General features: G+C 32.9%; 1 protein-coding gene and 1 long non-coding RNA gene across 4 annotated transcripts; both read right to left on the reverse strand.

The window, feature by feature from the left end:
• Positions 1–3,714: 3,714 nt before the first annotated feature.
• Positions 3,715–9,131, reverse strand: LOC148200757 (receptor-like protein EIX2). Of its 2 annotated transcripts, none has more exons than XM_088114695.1 (2): positions 7,021–9,131; positions 3,715–4,713 (listed from the first exon to the last, which is right to left on the reverse strand). In XM_088114695.1, the coding sequence occupies exons 1-2, from the start codon at positions 9,086–9,088 to the stop codon at positions 4,670–4,672; spliced, it is 2,112 nt and encodes a 703-aa protein (XP_087970821.1). In that variant the 5' UTR covers positions 9,089–9,131; the 3' UTR covers positions 3,715–4,669. The 2 variants fall into 2 exon arrangements, with proteins under 2 accessions (XP_087970821.1, XP_087970820.1); XM_088114694.1 differs by having other exon boundaries at positions 3,724–4,713; positions 5,671–9,131.
• A 1,610-nt stretch (positions 9,132–10,741) lies between these two features.
• On the reverse strand, positions 10,742–15,370 carry LOC148200758 (uncharacterized). 2 transcript variants are annotated; one of them, XR_015785666.1, is made up of 4 exons: positions 15,122–15,370; positions 12,067–12,147; positions 11,908–11,983; positions 10,742–10,945 (listed from the first exon to the last, which is right to left on the reverse strand). It is a non-coding gene; the product is annotated as an uncharacterized LOC148200758 (long non-coding RNA). The 2 variants fall into 2 exon arrangements; XR_015785665.1 differs by having other exon boundaries at positions 11,911–11,983; positions 15,122–15,368.
• Positions 15,371–18,755: the final 3,385 nt, after the last annotated feature.

An 18,755-nucleotide genomic window follows, 5' to 3' on the forward strand; every position in this document is an offset into this window, starting at 1 on the left:
CCGGTACTTGCTTGGCGACGGACGTTTTCCCACCGGTTTTTCCAACCGCGGGAAATATGATTTGCGGGGGTTAAAACCGCCGGTAATGGTTTAAAAAACCCCCGGTAAAAAGAAAGATTTTTGTAGTGTATGTATGTAGTAAATATTTAATATAAATAAGTTTAAATTGGTGTTCATCAACTATGTGATTTATAAAATTGAAAATAAGGCACTCATCAAAATGATTAAACTTTCATGGGGTAAATATATGAAATTTAATTAACTAAATAGCATGTCATATTGAAGTTTGGATTATAAGAAAAGTACGAGTGAATTATTAATATAGTTTACAAGCACAATGCTTAATGAATTTTATAATTTAATAAAAAGTACAACTTCAAGGAATAAGAACATGTACTAGTTTATCAACATCATAAGGGAGTTCGTAATAAAAGATTTAAAGAATAATTCTAATGTATTATTTGAAAGAGTAGAGTAATATATATATATATATATATATATATATATATATATATATATATAAGGATCCTATAATTCTTCTATTAAAGGAATGACAGATGCACAGATATGCACAAATTATAATAATTCTAAATTATAACTAACACAATATTTGATTGTCTAATATCCCTTAATAGAATATTTGACATATCTTAACACCCCCACTCAAGTTGGTGCATGGATACCACACATTCCCAACTTGAATAAAGACTCATTAAACAATCTTCTTGACACTCCTTTGGTGAGAACATCAGCCAACTACAATTGTGATCTTACAAAAGGAAATGAAATTATTCCAGCTTCAAGCTTCTCTTTAATGAAATGTCTATCAATCTCCATATGCTTTGTTCTATCATGTTGCACAAGATTATGAGCAATTGCTATAGCCGAAATATTGTCACAGTACAAACTCATAGCTTCATTTGGTGTAAAGCCCAAATCTGATAGAACCTTTTTAGTCCACAAAAGTTCACATACACCTAGTGCCATGCCTCTGAATTCTGCTTCAGCACTAGATCTTGCTACTACAGGTTGTTTTTTACTCCTCCAAGTTACAAGATTCCCTCCTACAAAAGTAAAGTATCCAGAGGTAGATCTTCTATCATCTTTTGAACCTGCCCAATCTGCATCAGTATACCCTTTTACGTTCGGTAATTACCGAAGGCTTCTACCCTTCGGAAATTACCGGAGGCTTCTGCCCTTCGAAAATTACCGAAGGTTTCTGCCCTTCGGAAATTATCGAAGGCTTTTGCCCCTCGGTAATTACCGAAGGCTTCTGCCCTTCGGAAATTACCGAAGACTTTTGCCCTTCTGTAATTACCGAAGGCTTTTGCCCTTCGGAAATTACCGAGGGGCAAAAGCCCTCGGTAAATGTTAGCGACAAGGGATTTACCGAGGACTTTTTAGCCGTCGATAAGCCGTTTGTAATTACCTTTTACCGACGGTTTTGGGCTGTTTCCGAGGGCTTCTGGCCTTTGGTAATGCCCTTCTTTTTTGTAGTGTACCTTTAAGTTTCCATGATTTGAGAACATAATTCCTTTTCCCATAGCATACTTCAAATATCTCAAAATCCTCTCAACAACATCCATATGAAGCTTTCGTGGGTCATGCATAAATTGACTAACAACATTCACTACATAGGTGATATCTGGACGTGTATGGCACAAATAAATTAATTTTCCTACCAGCTTTTGATATCTTCCTCTGTCTATGCTTGCTGAATTTGAGCATTGAAAGAGTTTATGATTTTGTTCAATTGGTGTATCGGCTAGTTTACTCCCAAGTAGCCCAGTTTCTGATAGTAAGTCAATAGTATATATATTTTTTTGGCATAGGAAAATACCATGTTTTGATCTAGCTACTTCAATACCCAAAAAATATTTGAGGTTTCCAAGTTGTTTCATCTCAAATTCAGATGCAAGGTATTGTTGTAAACTAGAAATCTCGTCTTGGTCATTTCCTGTAACAATCATGTCATCTACATATATAATCAAAGCTGTAATTTTTCCTTTTCCTCTTTTAAAAAATAAGGTGTGATCAGAGTTACTTGCTTTATAACCAAAAGCCTTCATACACTTGGTAAACCTTCCAAACCATGCTCTTGGGGATTGTTTCAATCCATATAGAGTCTTCTTTAATTTGCAAACCTTCATTCCAATTGAATTTGTCATGCCAAGTGGAGAATCCATATAAATTTCTTCGTCTAGAAAAAAACTTTCACATCAAATTGTAGAAGAGGCCAATCTTGGTTTGCAGCTAGCGACAAAAGTATTGTCACAGTGTTGAGCTTGGCTACCGGTGCGAACGTCTCTTGGTAATCTACACCATAAGACTAAGTGTAACCTTTAGCCACAAGTCTTTCTTTATACCTCTCAATAGTTTCATCAGCTTTATGCTTAATTGTAAAGACCCATTTGCAGCCCACCGTTTTCTTCCCTCTTGGTAAGGACACAAGATCCCAAGTGTTTTCTTTTTTCTAAAGCTCTCATCTCCTCAACCATTGCTTTGGTCCATTTAGGATCTACCAAAGCTTCCTGTATATTACAATGAATAGAATTTGAAGATAATTGAGATACAAATGATGCATATGACTGAGATAACCTGTGAGATGACACATATTTACTAATGGGATATTTAACGTTGGCTTGGAGGTCTGGTTCATATTTAGATGGAAGTTGACCACAGTTAAAAGGAGGTGGAAGGTAGACTCAGTGTTTGGTGTGCTGGTGGTCTCATGCAAACAAGAATCAATTCCATAATCAATTTCATCTAAATTAGTGTTATTAGAGATAGGATCAAAAGGTACCTCTAAAGAGTCAAGTTGAACCTATGGAGAAGATTGAGCCAATTGGTTATAATAAGAAGATACTGTATTATCCATAAGAGAAGTGTCCATATTTAGGATTGGCTCACTTCCTGCAGAATGATCCTCACACGATAATTTATCTTCATTGTATAATTTGATATATGAGATATCAAACATACTAACATCATGATTATGCACTTCACTTTCATTGCCTCCCTGAAGTGGAGAATCAACATAAAAAAATTCATGTTCATTAAATGTCACATCCATAGAAATATAAAATTCCTTTGATGGTGGATGGTAAGCATGATAACCTTTTTGAGTTGATCCATACCCAACAAAAACACATTTGATCGCTTGTTCTTCAAGCTTTGTACGTTGATGTGGGTGTAAGTGAACATATATAACACATCCAAAAATATGAGGTGGTAAATAAACTATGGGAGAAATGATACAATGATCAAACAACACATCAAAAGGCCTTCGAAAGTTAAGCACACTAGAAGGGGTTCGATTAATTAAATAAATGGCAGAGCTCACAACCTCACCCCATAAATAAGATGGGACATTACCATCTATCAAAAGTGATCTTGTTACCTCTAATATATGTCTATTTTTCCTCTCCGCCACTCCATTTTTTTGTGGTGAATAAGGACATGTAGTTTGATGAAAGATGCCTTTAGAGTTCATGAACTCTATTAATTCAATCTTAAAATATTTTCCTCCATTGTCTAATTAAATAACCTTAATAGATGTGTTAAATTGTGTAACGATCAAATGATAGGAGGAGCGAACCACATCACACACATCACTTTTATGTTTAAGCAAATATACCCAGGTTACCCGAGTACAATTATCAACAAAACTAAATAACCATTTTTTTTCTATTATGTGTAGATTGTGGGGCAGGGCTCCAAACATCTGTATGAATTAATCAAAAAGGAAAATCAGTTTTGTTATTGCTTAAAGGAAACACAACGCGATGATTTTTTACCATAACACATATTTCAAAAAAAAAATCAGAAATATTGCAAAAAAAATCAGATTTTTAGCCATAACACATGAATCAATTATCCAATTACTACCGTTAGTGATACGGAAGTGCATGCCTAGAGAGAAGTATACTAATGACATTTAAAAGACTGAATGGAAAATAAAAGCGGAAAAGAGAAAGGAGGAGGAAACTTATGACTCGTAGACACGCCACTTGAGAGAGGACACCAAGATAAGTGTCGAAGAAGGACCGTCACTCTCTTTGCGCAAGATAAGGTCTGCCCAAAATGGACTAGAGATAGAAAACTATCTCAAGAGGAATGCAAATTTGCAATTCAACTCAAAGAATTCATTCAATTTCCAAGTTAATCCAAAAGGAGACCCTAAGCCTTCTTATATAGCCCTTGGAGTGAGTTTGAAGAGTGAAATTAAGAGATGTGGGACTTCTAGTATCAAGGCTAGCCAACAGCTCCTAAGGTGCTTTGAGTCCCACATTGCTTAATTCCCTTCATCCTAAAGGGTTTATAAGCCAACTAGTTCTCCTAAAGTTCAAAACAAAGAAGAAAAGTTATGCTACCTTGCACTTTCATCTAAGACGCCTTTCTTCTGATTCCTATATTGTAAAGGATATCAGTGTTTGGCTCTTGATACCATAATAAAAGGTTTAAAGAATAATTCTGGTGTATTATTTCAAAGAGTAGAGTACCATGTATATAAATACAAGGATCCTATAATTCTTCTATTAAAGGAATGACAGGTGGAATTCTAAATTATAACTAACAAAATATTTGATTGCCTAATATCTCTTAATAAAGTATTTGACATATGTTAACCGTTTGAAGAAATCATTGCCTTGTCCAAGAATTAACAAGCTTAAAGGTAAAGTCGTGCAAGAGGATCGATAGGTTTCAATTGCCCTGAAATTGTAAATTAAAATGAAAAGAATGTTAGTTATTGAAAATGTGTACATTAAAATAAATAAAATTCTTATTCTTATTCCCTATAAATAAAAATAAAATATAGTTGATATGTTTAAAATTTTGAAGTAATAAGAATAATATTCAGGTTAATTAGAAAAAACAAATAATGGATAAAAATCTCCAAAGTTTACTAGGTGAGAAAACATGATTCATGGTAGTAAGGAAGCCATTGCTTTTTTTTAATAAGACTATCAAGTATTGAATAGCAATGTTTTATTTCTAGTTTATTTAGTCATGCAAAACTTTTATCTAAATTTGCAAAAAGGTTGTTCAGGATGTAACTTTACTAAAAATATATAATATAAGAAGTCTTAATAAGTAAATTTTATGTCTAAAATTAGTTTGTAAAGTGATGTTTTTACTTATTCATATATTGTGACTTCATTTTATTTTTAATCGATGTGAGATCTTCAACACTTCCTTATATCAAAACACATAAATTTTAGATGTGAGACTAGACGTCAATAAATGGTTCAACAAAAGTCCAATAACGGATGATAAGAAGACTCAACAACAACAAATTATGCTAAGATAAACTTTAATAAGTAAATTTTAAGCCTAAATCAATCCTACAAAACTAACTTGTAATATGAGATTTCTATACACTCATGTATTGTAAATTCGTTTTATCTCTAATTGATATGAAACATCTAATAAGAAGTCCTGATCTTGATTAGTTAACATGCTATATTTACACATTTAATTCCTCTTTGGACGATATAAAACCTATGTCTTTGACACAATTAGTTTCAAAATCAGCTCATTGAATTCTAAAAGTTATTCTATATATAACATAAAATAAAAATATTTTAAAAATAGTAAAGAAGGGATACATGATAATGTGCATATAATATACGGAGAGAGCAAATTATATAAAACCTATGAAATTATTACCTGTTAATATTTGTCGAGCTTAAGTATCCTATCAAATATTGTATCTTGGCATGAACATTATTGTCTTCTGAGTTATTTAAGAATTGAAATATGCACGTTGCCGAGAACTTTTGAATAAGATTGAGCCAAACACCATGAAGAAGCTTATAGCAAATCCAAATGTCATACTTACAAAAAAATCATTGAACAATGAATAGTCATGTTCGTGAACTTCAACATTTGGTTCTTGTGTTGATCCACCCTTAATACATAATTTCTCAAGTGGTGGTCCACAAAGATTGAGATTATCTTCATAGCTTGATATACTAAAACTCTGTAATTGCGTGCCTATTGGAATTTCTCCAGTTAGATGGTTATGAGACAAATCTAACACACCAAGTCTATAAATTTGAGCAAGGCTTGGAGGAATTGAACCAACAAGTTGATTTCTTGACAAATCAAGAGAATCAAGTGATGTTAACTTTCCAATGTTTGAAGGAATTTTTCCGTTCAAATTATTTCTTGATAAGTTCAATGAAATCAACCCATATAATTTCTCTATTTCTGTAGGAATTTCTTCAGAAAAATGATTGCTTGAGAGATCAATGCTTTTTAAAAGTGACAAACCTTTATTCATAAACATTTGTTTTGAACCTTTCCATGTCAACCATGCTTTCAAATTGTATGACATGCCGATTCCAGTAGAACAATAAAACAACATATATGAATGACCTTCATAATCTACTAAAGATGTTGTTTGAAGCATTGAAGTAAGATTTTGTATGCATTTAGGAATTTTTCCTGATAAGTTGTTTAGAGAGAGATCCAAGACTTGAATGTTTCTTAAACAACAAACTTCTAACGGTAAACTTCCATAGAATTGATTCTTTCTCAAATTTAATATTTGCAACTCTTTATTAGTCCCAATCCAATCAGGGATAGATCCTGATAATTTGTTTTCTGACAAATCAAGCATTACTAGCTCTGTGCAATTTCTTATGGATAAAGGGATTCCTTCTATTAAATTGTTGTTTCTCAACAATAATGCTTGAAGATCAAGAAGCCATCCCATTGAAGTTGGAATTTTTCCTGAAAAGTTATTGTAACTCAAATCTAAATAAACTAGTGAGTTGATTTTTTTCCAACAATCTGGGATATCTCCGGATAACTGATTATATGAAATGTCTAAAACAACTAGAACTGAAATTGCATTATCTCCACACAAAAATGAAAGAGGATTTGAGAATTTATTATATGATAAATCAAGAAGTTGAGAATTTCGTAGAAATAGAGGAATAGAACCTTCAAATTGATTTGATCCAAGGAACATGGATATGGAAACATATGTTGATGAAACATTGGGAATTGTACCTTGTAGATTGTTGCATGAAATATTCATCTTCATCACTTTTTGTAGTGGTAATTTAACCCAAAACCATTCAGGAATAGTATCTGATATTGTAGCATTTGAAATGTCAATATGGACAAATTTATATTGCGTCTGCAACCATTTGGGAAATGTTGGACCTAGCTTGCAAGATCTCAATTCTATAATTAACAATTGAAAAGGTGGGACCCAATTTTGAGTAAATTCCAAGCCCAATGAGTTGTCAGATAAAGCCAAGACTTGTAACTTAGACATATTAGCAAATTGGTAGTCGGTCAGCACACCCTTTAAAGAATTTGAATACATGTAGAGGCCTTCCAGTTTAGGTGGAAATTGAATGTCCCTGTGAATCTCTCCATTTAGCTTATTGTTGTAAAGATGTAGTGTTTTTAAAGATGTGAATGTTGAGAAGTCAGGTAGTGTGCCATTGATTTGATTCATGCCAAGACTTAATTGTTCCAATGAATATCTAGCACATCCAGACAAGTGAAAAATTATCATCGGAAGCTCATCACTCAAGTTATTATAAGACATGTCCAATGAGAGCAAAGAACATGCATCCCCAAATGATTTTGGAATTCCACCTTCTAATGAATTGAATCCAATTGACAAGTCCTCCAAAGTAGACGGTAACTCGACGCCTTCCGGTATTGCTCCACTTAACTTATTTGCATCAAGAAGCAACGTTTCCAAAGAAGAGAATATTGAAATGTTAGGCAAAGTGCCAGTGATGTGATTATGTACTAGACCCAAATCTTGCAATGAGTGTATAACGCAACCACCGGACAAATTACCGAGAATGGAGGGAAGGTCTTCAATCAAATTGTTTGAATGCATATATAAAGAATTTAAGGTGCATATATTCATGAAAGATTTCAAATCCGTGGCTTTGAAATAATTATCGGACAGGTCAAGGTACCTAAGCGAATGCATGAGCATGCCAAAATCACTTGAGGTGGAACCCTTCAAGTGGTTACCAGTAAGGTCAAGCTCAACAAGGTTGGAAGTGATGTTTGACACCCATTGGAATACCATTGAAGAAGACGTGAAGGTGTTCCAAGGAAGATAAAGGACTGAGAGGGAAGTAGAAGAATTGAACTTAGAAGGCATGGATGACATCATGAAATGATCGGAAAGGCTACAATTAACTAAACTTAGTTTTCTTAGTTTTGGTAGCTTTGCAATCGCTTGCAACAAAGTAAGTGACCGATCAAGATTTGGTACAGAATCCAAGTAAAGATGGGTTAAAGAAAGGAGATTTGGGAGCCACTGACCTCCATGGGCAAAGTTGATGTTATCAGAAAGATAGAGCTCTTGTAACTGGGAGAGATTTCCAAGTTGAGATGGTATACTTTGTTCAAAATAATTGCCACTGAGACCAAGATACTGTAACCGGAAGAGATTTCCAAGTTGAGATGGTATATTTCCTTCAAAAGAAATGCCACTGAGATCAAGATGCTGCAATTGGGAGAGATTTCCAAGCTGATGAGGGATTGAACCCTCTAAAGAATTCGAAGCCAGATTTAAGTATTTCAAATGAGAAAGAGAGCCTAACTGACTGGGAATTTCTCCGCCAAAATGACAGTACGAGAGATCAAGATATCTCAAGTTTCTGAAAGAACCAAGAAACTCTGGAATGTGACTCCCAGGAAAATAATTAGTATTGAGGTTCAAATACTGTAATTGTCGCAACTCCATCAACGACTTGTGAATCTCTCCACTCAGATAAGGTACAAAGATTTCTATATATTGATCATCATATCCAATATCAATTTCACAGTGAAGGTCGAGGCTTAGAATATGGGAGGTGACGTTGCTGCAGCGAATTCCTTCCCATTGGCAGCAGTCGGGAGTGGTCCAAGAGGATAGCTTGGCGTAGCGATCGACAATGGCAGCCTTGAATTGGAGGAGTGCTTCCCTCTCCTTTGGAAGGCATCTGATTTGCTGTTCTCCATGAACAACCTGCGACACCACACACAGCATAAACATCATCAATCTTAAACCAACAGGATTCTTCGTTGACATGATTGTGGGTGTTATCATCACACACATAAAGTAATGGATAGAATGCCGTGAGTATCAAAACTAGATTGGTGTTGGTGAGTTAAAACACTTTTCCTAACCACATATATAAGAGAGTTCTATGATTGCAACATCTCAAACTATAAAATACAAAATTACAATATTATTTAGCAATAAAACTTTTCCAGAGCTAAATAATTATTATTTCTATTTCATTTTTACATCTTTAAATTTCGTTATATTTACTTTTGCTTAAATGTTATTAATTATGAACGAAATATTTACCATATTTATTTTTTCCTGTTCTTTCACTTTTTTTTTTATATTTGAACCAATTAAATATCAAATTTATAAAAAAAAATCTATCTAGCATGAACATATTTAATATTTTACATTTTACAAATCGTACAACATTCTCTTTGTATATTCATAAAAGTGAGACATTTAATTTATACTCCTGAGTTTTGTAATAAAATATATATTTGAACCCACTAGTATATCAACCATAATTCATAGATGGAGAATTGTATATTTTATAGTATATTTCTCAACTCAAGCAGAATTGTCTCTCATAGAGAATTTTAATTTCCAAAATACATAATTTTAAAATTTTAATTTTTGTAATTTATGAATTAAATATATCCAAGTTGTTTATAATCAATTCTGTGTAACCTCCATTAAAAGCACTCATTTAACACATAGGTGATGCTAACCGACAAGAAGATGTAACGGTATTTAATAAACGTAATTTTTTTATAACTCCTCTACCATCATTTTTCCAAAATTTGTCACTTAATTAGCATGAGAATATTTCACACTTGTTGTTCTCTCTAATGCAAAACAGGTATATTGCATTTATTATATTAGATTTATTCAGCAACCGATATAATATATAAAGATATAAATTATGAAATGCATATTAGATTGATATATTAGATTGATTCAACAATATAATGTATAGAGATATAATATGTCAACGACATAGTAGATCTGTTAACTCATATTAGATCTAAATCAACAACTAATCCTTTTTGTTCTTCTTTTTCTCTACCTCCAGCTTCATGATAGCTACATAATTCTCAGTTCTCTTGTACGTGTACTTAACCAACTTCTCTAGATCTAACACGCCCTCCACACTTACCACTGAGATTTTAAGATTGGCTTCAATTGATTCCATTCTTGCACAATTTTAATAGTAATAATAAAAAAGTTACACCAAAACACCACAACAACATTACTTCAATCTAAATCCGACCACTACAAAAAAGAAGGGCATTACCGAAGGCCAGAAGCCCTCGGAAACAGCCCAAAACCGTCGGTAAAAGGTAATTACCGAAGGCTTATCGACGGCCAAAGAGCCCTCGGTAAATCCTTTGTCGCTAACATTTACCGAGGGCTTTTGCCCTTCGGTAATTACCGAGGGCCAAAAGCCTTCGGTAATTACCGAGGGCCAAAAGCCCTCGGTAATTACCGAAGGGCAAAAGCCTTTGGTAATTTCCGAAGGGCGAATTTTCTGTTGTCCAGTAACCAATTATGGTGCAGTTTATGATCTGCTTTGGTGCTAATTTCGTGTGATTTTTTTATTACTCTCCTGCATTATGGTGCAGTTTATGAAATTTTTCATGACATCAAGTCAAACTAACCACTGATATTTCTATTGGAGAAGGATAATTGAAAAGGAGATATCAAATTATATTGCATAATATGTTTGTAGTCTTTTACATAAGATACTTGTTGCCATAACACTACAACACTACAAGTTTTCACATCTCAGTACATAGGAAAAACATTTAAATTCTAAGAGCAAATATAAACGAGAACTAATAATAAAGACTATCCAAGTTCAAGCGGCATGATGAAGCAGACTTTGATCAAGGTGCCACACACCTGCAAACCATAAAGTATAAATGTAAGTAGAAGTCATAGGTATTGGGAGAAAATTACCATATTGCTGGAAATGTTCATTTTTTTCATCCAATATGAGAAGTAACGGTATAAATATTACCAATATATCTATAATATGATATTATATAAAAAGTTATTAAGTCTAGAAATACAGAATTGTCAAAAAAAAATGTTTAATTTTTTAAAGACAATATAATTTAAAAACACTATAATTTAAACATGATGGGAGATTTATAAAAGTTATTGAATCAAAAGTTTAAAATAGTACAGTTTATGCATCAGTTTGTGAAGAAACTTATTTTTTAAAAATATTATAGAATAAAGAGTCTAAACAAATCTAATTCTTTTATGTACACTATATATTCAATTAAGTATTATGCGAAAATTGTTCGAGACTATGATAACCAAGCAATTAAATACCATAAAATAATGTATTTAATATGTCATGGATGTACATACATGTACCAAAAACGATATCATTTTATTAAGAGAAACATGAGATATTGAAAAATAATTTTATAATTATATTATTTAAGTATGAAAGTATACATTCTAGAATATAATCTTTGTATTATTGAATGTATAATTTTTATATTTCAAATTATATATTCTAAAACTTAAAATGAGAAAATAAAGGATAAAATTATAATTTTTAAGTGTACTGATGCAGGAAGAAATTATGGAAACGCAGGAAGCTCTTGGATATAACATTTGCTTGCTTACCGTCAAATATTCAAAGGAAATTAAAACTCTTTAGAGTTCAAGATTTACTAATTGTTCACTTTACAATTATATTTATTTACAATGTACAATAAGTTTATTATAAATTTATAGTTTTTAAAGACTACTTTAATAATGACAACGAAAAGAAACTAAAAAAGATCATAATCAGAAACAGTAGACACAAAGAATAACACAAAAGAAGGTATAGAGACAGGGCTCACAACTTTCTCAATGCTTGAAAAATGTTGCATCCTATTTGATAGAATTTTCTTGAATGAGTGAAGCCATAGTTGTTCCCTGCAATTGTTGAGACAATCAGCACTTTTGTTCCAATGACGAAAAAAGTAATCACGAAAGTAATAATAACTACAGATTACAACCTCTACAACATCCACGACAACCCAACCAAGGTGGACAATGAACTTCTTGCAGCTACATGCACAACAATTGATCCTCCCATGCTTCAATAATGAAACAAATTTTGATCAATGACTTATAATAATAATATACAACAAAGTGAAATGTAATTTATACATGTGGAAAACTGCTCATGCTCAGTACACCAAATATATTCATAGGAAAAAAATTCAAAGAAAATAAGTGAAAAATAAAGGCAAGTGGTGCAGACCCAAAAATATAAAAATAAACACAAATATCTACATATGTGAAATTAAAGGGGTAATATAAAACAATTATACAAAATATCCTTGTAATCATGCCACATTACAGTCTTATAACAAATGTATTATGGTTATGAGCTATGAAGCATGATGCACAGTGATTAAAGGATGATAACTCTGGTCAAGTGTAGTAAAGCTATGGTGAAGAGGCAGGTAGCAAATATCAGGGAAAAATGTATGACCTTTGACACTTACGGATTTCCTGTATCGAACAGAGTACATAAGGTTCTTCTTTAATCAACTTAGTAGCATATGACTTGGTTTATTGAGCTTAAAATATTACTTCAGTTTGAAGTTATAATTGTTTCAAAATCGTATAATTTTTTAAGCATCAAACTTACTTTAAGTTGAAGGCCCTATAACAAGAATCCAAGAAAATTAATTTAAGAAACATAATCACCTGTGACCGACAAGAATCATTGCTCCCACTTGCTGCATAACATAATAATCGTTGCTTTAGACCATATTCATTTGTTAAGCTGAAAACATAATGGCTGATATCGCAGGGTAAATGATTTACAACTTCATAGTTAATCATAAAAAGAATAACAATATAGATTAGAACATGAAATGCATAAACTAGAAAAAAGTAATAACCTTTCCCACATTGATTGGAAGTGATTCAACAGCTCAATTGATGCATCAAACAAATTTTTATCATCATTTTAAAGATATTTAAACACTGAAACAGTTTGAAAACAGATTGCAATGTGAATTCTCTGGTTCACTTCTATTTTAAAGCCAATTTTGATGGTTTAAGACATGATTCTACATATAGGCATAAAAACGATCATTTCAACAGTGCACACAACTTTAAAATGGCAAAATAAACTTGCTCAGGCGTTGTATATGCACAAACACAGCAAGATTCAACAAATCATACTTACTATAGCCAAATATGTATGAAAATGTCACCAAAACTACATTAGAATTTTGTTGTATGCAGGTGTGATTTGAAGCATCTGGTTGTTTCTGTGCATTGTGAATGTTTGAACAAGTTTATTTTACCATTTCAAACCTGTGTGCACTGTTCATTTCGTCAAATTTGAGCCTACATGCAAAATCACTTCTTAAACCATCAATTTTGCTTAAATTTGGAAGTGAATTAGTGATTTTTGAGTGTAGTGTGATTCCTTGTTGTTTTCAATGCTAAAACCAAATGATTTGTTGTATTCTAATTGAGATTAAATTTGATGCAGTAATCACAGCAAATATTCAATATCAAAATTCTGCAACTATACTAGAAAAAGTGTTTAAAAATTGGTGGTTTGAATGGCAATTTTGCACAAACACGTTTGGACACTTAATTTTATGATTGGAACAACTTTGTTTTACCAAATATGACTTGTTTAAACTGCCAGTGGAGGCTCAAAGCTTGGAATTCATATTTTCACTGCTTCAGTTGCTCTTTGGCACAAAAAATTGGTCCAATTCACCAACCAAATCTCAAAAGAAGAATCAAACTTATTTGTAATCAACTAAAATGACTCTAGGACAGCAAATTAAACTTGAACAACTAGGAATGAAATTAAAGATGTACAGTAGTGAGTTCTATACTAAACAGAATTAAAATTCAGAAAAATTCAAGTAAAATTAATGTAGATCGGTCCTACTGCTCAAGCAATGATTTCTGGGCATTTTGCAAGATAGTGCAACCAACTTTCTAGTTTTGGACAAGTTACTATGCATATGGTAGGCACACTTTAGAGTTGCAGCAATGCAAACACAGCCAAATGACAAACTCACACGATTCAGTTTCAACATTCAACTTAAATTAGAATTTTAAACAGTTTCAACTTCTGCATTAAATGGTATTGCACTATGATGGAATTCAAGGACTGTCATACTCTTCGTTGTTACACGGTTGGACCTTTCTTAATTCATCAAGGAATAACATAATGAAATTTTTCACTAAGAATTTAAGAGGACAAAGTCACTCTAGACTACCAAGGATCGGTAATATCTTTTTGAAATTAACTGGATCAGGTTGGCTTTAATAACCATCAATTACACATCAGATTTGAATAGAATTCAGTGAACAAAATTGTCCATGCTGAAAATCTAAGTTTAACATAAATCCATCATGTATGCAGGTCTACGGTATTACAAGAGAGAAGAGAAACAACGCTTGGTACATATGATTAACTTTTTGGTCTATAATTCAGGAAGGTTCAGGAAACCTCCTCAACTGTACATTACTACATATATATATTCACCTTGATTTCATGCAATTAATGGACATGTTGGATCTCATTGGATTAAGGGAGATATATGAGGAAATAAAGCTAATTAAGATGAGCATAAAGGAAAAGAAAAGAAAATCCATTTGGAGTATCCCAATACTATAAGGTAAGGCTCTATCAATTATACTTTTATGTTCCAATTTTTGCTCCATGTGCATAAGGTGAATGAAAGAATATAATAATAGAAGAAACAGGTTGTTTGTAAATGAGCAGAAGAGAAAAATTATTACAAAGTTAAAATATCTGAGAGGAAGGAAGAAGGGTAAAGGAATGCAAGAGTTTGCTTTTCAAAGGAATCAATATCAATGCAGAATAGGCTCATGGTTGCTCTTTCATTTTTCGACAATGCAACATATAAATATGTAACAAAATGAAAATAAAAAAATAAAAACAGAATCATCATAGCAATAGAAGTTAGTAATATTTTCACAACAAACTTGTACATATTTTCAACAGTTTATAAAACAAACTCATTTCAGAAGCCATGGCAATGGATCAAAAAGCTTCAATACCTTACTCGTCCAAGCTAACTGTTGCACCAACCTTCACCTCCCTGAACGGACCAGGTAGTTCCTCAGCATTGTTGCCTCCTCTTTGTACGTCGACGAACGATGAAGCCTCCACCACCCACCAAACAGTCGTGGCACCACGATTGAACTCCAATGCAGCCTCCTACCAACAACGTCGCGATTCAAACAAAAGCGATTCCACAAGACAGTGATCAGATTAGGGGAAAACACAGAAACATAAAACTTAAAAACAAAAGGAATGAATTCACATGAATTGTAAATGAACATACCCACCACGTTGCCACAGGGATCACTACAAAGCACTCCTTCAACGCTTTCGTGCCCAAGATTGATGCAAATAGCAAGGGTTTTGTGCAAAGGGGAAGGGTTTGGTGTTTTCGTTGTCACTTGGGTAGAGGAGAGGAAGATTAGGTCTTGGGGTTTGGTGTTCTCATTGGAGAGGAGAGGAAGATTACGTTTTGGAGGAGCAAAGGGAAAGGGTTTTGGACGAGACGACGAAAAATAGGGCTGGTGGTGGGAAATGAATTGCAGAGAAGGAATGACTTGATTTTGGCAAAAATTCTTCGAAGATATTACCGAGGGTTCGTACGCCGTCGGTATTTTATTTCACCACTGCATTACCGAGGGTTCCTAGGCCGTGGGTAATTATCCGCCGGAAAAACGCTTTTTTCCTGTAGTGGACTACTTTAATATTTTAATTAATTCAATTTAAAGTTACGGGATAGTAGAATCATGAAAGGAGTGTAATGAAATAATAATAAAAGTAATTCCAATAATCCCTTTTACATGGATGATTCAGATTCAAAAAGGGAAGGTACTTTTCTTTTAAATTGACACAACAAACAATAGAACGTTGATGGATTGTAGCTTAGGAAAAATTAAATCAGGCTATCGTTCATCTATATATATGTCTTTTGATTTTCATTGAACAAGCTTCGCAATTCCTTTGAACTTTCAAGATTGTCAAAATTTGTGATTGGTACGAAGGAAAAGATGAACTTAGAGTGTTGCTCCAAAACAGTGCGACGCTAGTAATCCAATAGGAAAATGGGCTTCACATGGATGAAAGAGACTCTTACCATAATGTATAAGAATTGGAAAATATTTTAATGCGAACATGAAGAAAAATGGTTAGAGAGAAGATTGGGATTATAAAGTAGAGAAATGAAATGAGTTACAATGATGAATGTCAAAGTATTCATAAAGAGATCAGATTGAAGAGCAAATCACAACATCCACATGCATAGTTCATTGTATATCTCAATTGAAGAAAACATAAATTTTACTCACAAATACCAACATTCTATTTTTTAAGCTTTTTTTTTAGTGTAAAATATCCAAAATTATGTTAACTCTATCAAATTTATTAATATCACGTCTAAAACCTAATACAATTATCTGGGAATTTGTATCTTGACTTCAAAATCTATTTTAGTAATTTACTTTATCTAAAATCTATTTTTTTTTAATAGTTAACCATTATGACTTAAATTTTAGATTTTTTTAGTGTAATGTTTGAACCAGGTTTTAGATACGACTTTTTAGTGTAGTGTTGGAAAGACAATTTATATATCACATTGTTTTTAGTGTAGTGTTCGAAAGACAATTTATATATCACAATGTTTGGGATGTAGGGTTTTATGTAAATGGTCTAAATTTTGGTGGGTCGTTTGAAGTCTGAAAGTTGTCTAGAAGTTTTATTGTTTTAGGTTGAATCGATCGTCCAAGTTGCTTGTCCAAACCTTTCGAAATGTATCTCTAAAAGACACTTTAATGTCAAAGTCAACTCAACGTTCGACAATTTAAATATAAATGGTACAGTAAATGTAGATCACCTACTTCCTTACTTCAAACCTGTATTTATAAGTTTCATAGTGGGCTTTTGATTAACTCGAGCCTGATTATGGCCCAATTGCATACACTTATTGCTTAGATTACAGGAAAAATTAAAGATCATTCAAAGTTTGCAAAAAGATTTAAAAAACATTCGTTTTTAGTAATCACCAATTCACCCCCTCTTGATATTGAGAAACAAGACACTTCTTTTCTAACAATTAGTACTAGAGCTGGTTTTCAAAAGTTATTTGAACTAATCAATTAATTTTTTTTGTAAAATCGATTAAGTGATCCTGATGGCCTCTGTTTCTCAAACCCTCGGTGAAGGTGCATCTACAAATAGACATTCGCTATTTGCTGGTGAAAATTACCCATTTTGGAAAATCAGAATGAGAATCGTTCTTGAATCTGTAGACAAGGGTGTATGGGATGCTATTTTAAATGGTCCTTTCGAACCCACAAAACTAGTTGATGGAAAACTTGTTTTGAAAAACTTTTCTGAGTGGAATGAAAAGGAAAATAGCAGAGCTTAATATGATATTAAAGGTAGAAATATTATATCTTCTGCACTTACGATGGATGAGTATTTCAAGGTGTCAACATGCAAAAGTGCCAAGGATATGTGGGAAGTCCTAGAGGTGACTCATGAAGGGACGAATGAAGTGAAAAGAGCCAGAAAGAACACTCTAATCGAGGAATACGAAATGTTCAGGATGAAGACTAGAGAGACCATCTATGATGTACAGGAAAGATTCACCCACTTTGTCAACCATCTGATTGGACTTGGCAAAGTCTTTGAGATAGAAGAAATCAATATAAAGATCTTAAAGAGTCTCAACAGAAGTTGGCAACCAAAGGTAACGACTATATCTGAATCTAGAGATCTAACCACTATGAATATGGCCACACTATTTGGTAAGCTTAGGGAACACGAATTATAGCGGGGAAGATTGAAAGAATAAGAGGAGACTGAATAGAAACAGTCAATTGCTCTCAAAACAACCAACAAGAAAGCCTCCAAGAGAAACGAGTCTGATGCAGATTCTGATATAGACATTTCAAAAAAAGAAGCCATGAATATGATGGTAAAGAAATTTACAAAATTCATAAGAATAGAAATATTGTATCTGACTTTGTAGGGAATTTTAGAGGTGGAAAAAGGAAAGCAAAAGCTACAACTGTTACTTGCTATGAGTGTGGAAAAGAAGGACACATAAAGCTTGATTGTCCAGATTTAAAGACAAAGCAGAAAGTTGATGAAAGATACAATCAGGACAGAAGAAGGAATAAGCAAAAAAAGGCATACATTGCATGGGAAATAGTGATGATGACTCGTCTAGCGATGATGATCAAAGTCTAAAAGAAGAGACAAATTTATGTCTTATGGCTGGATCAGTGTGTTCAGAAAGTAGCAACAACAACTTTGAAAATGAGCCGATAGAAGTGAGATATGACTAGTTGTTGGATGCGTTTCAAGAGCTACATGTTGAGGCAATGAAACTACAATACAAGGTTAATCGATTAAATTCTAAGAGAAGAGATTTTGTATATAGAATAAATAACCTTGTTGATGAAAATAATAAGTTGAAAATTGAACTTGATCAAGCTTTACAATATGTTGAAAATCCTAAAATAGAAATTAAGATAGTTGAAAAAGATTGTAAAGAATGTCATGCTCATGCTGAAAAGGTTGAATATCTAACTAGTACTTTGGCTAAATTTAACCTTGGGAGATCAAATTTAGAAGTTGTATTAAGATCACAAGGTAGAGTAATCAATA

The sequence above is a fragment of the Vigna umbellata genome, chromosome 4 (assembly GCF_029865625.1).
Source record: "Vigna umbellata cultivar VRB3 chromosome 4, Vumbellata_1.0, whole genome shotgun sequence".
NCBI classification, from domain to species: Eukaryota; Viridiplantae; Streptophyta; class Magnoliopsida; order Fabales; family Fabaceae; genus Vigna; species Vigna umbellata.

Coding starts and splice junctions, on each gene's coding strand:
- LOC148200757 (XM_088114694.1), bottom strand. CDS start 9,088: ATGTGTGTGATGATAACACCCACAATCATGTCAACGAAGAATCCTGTT.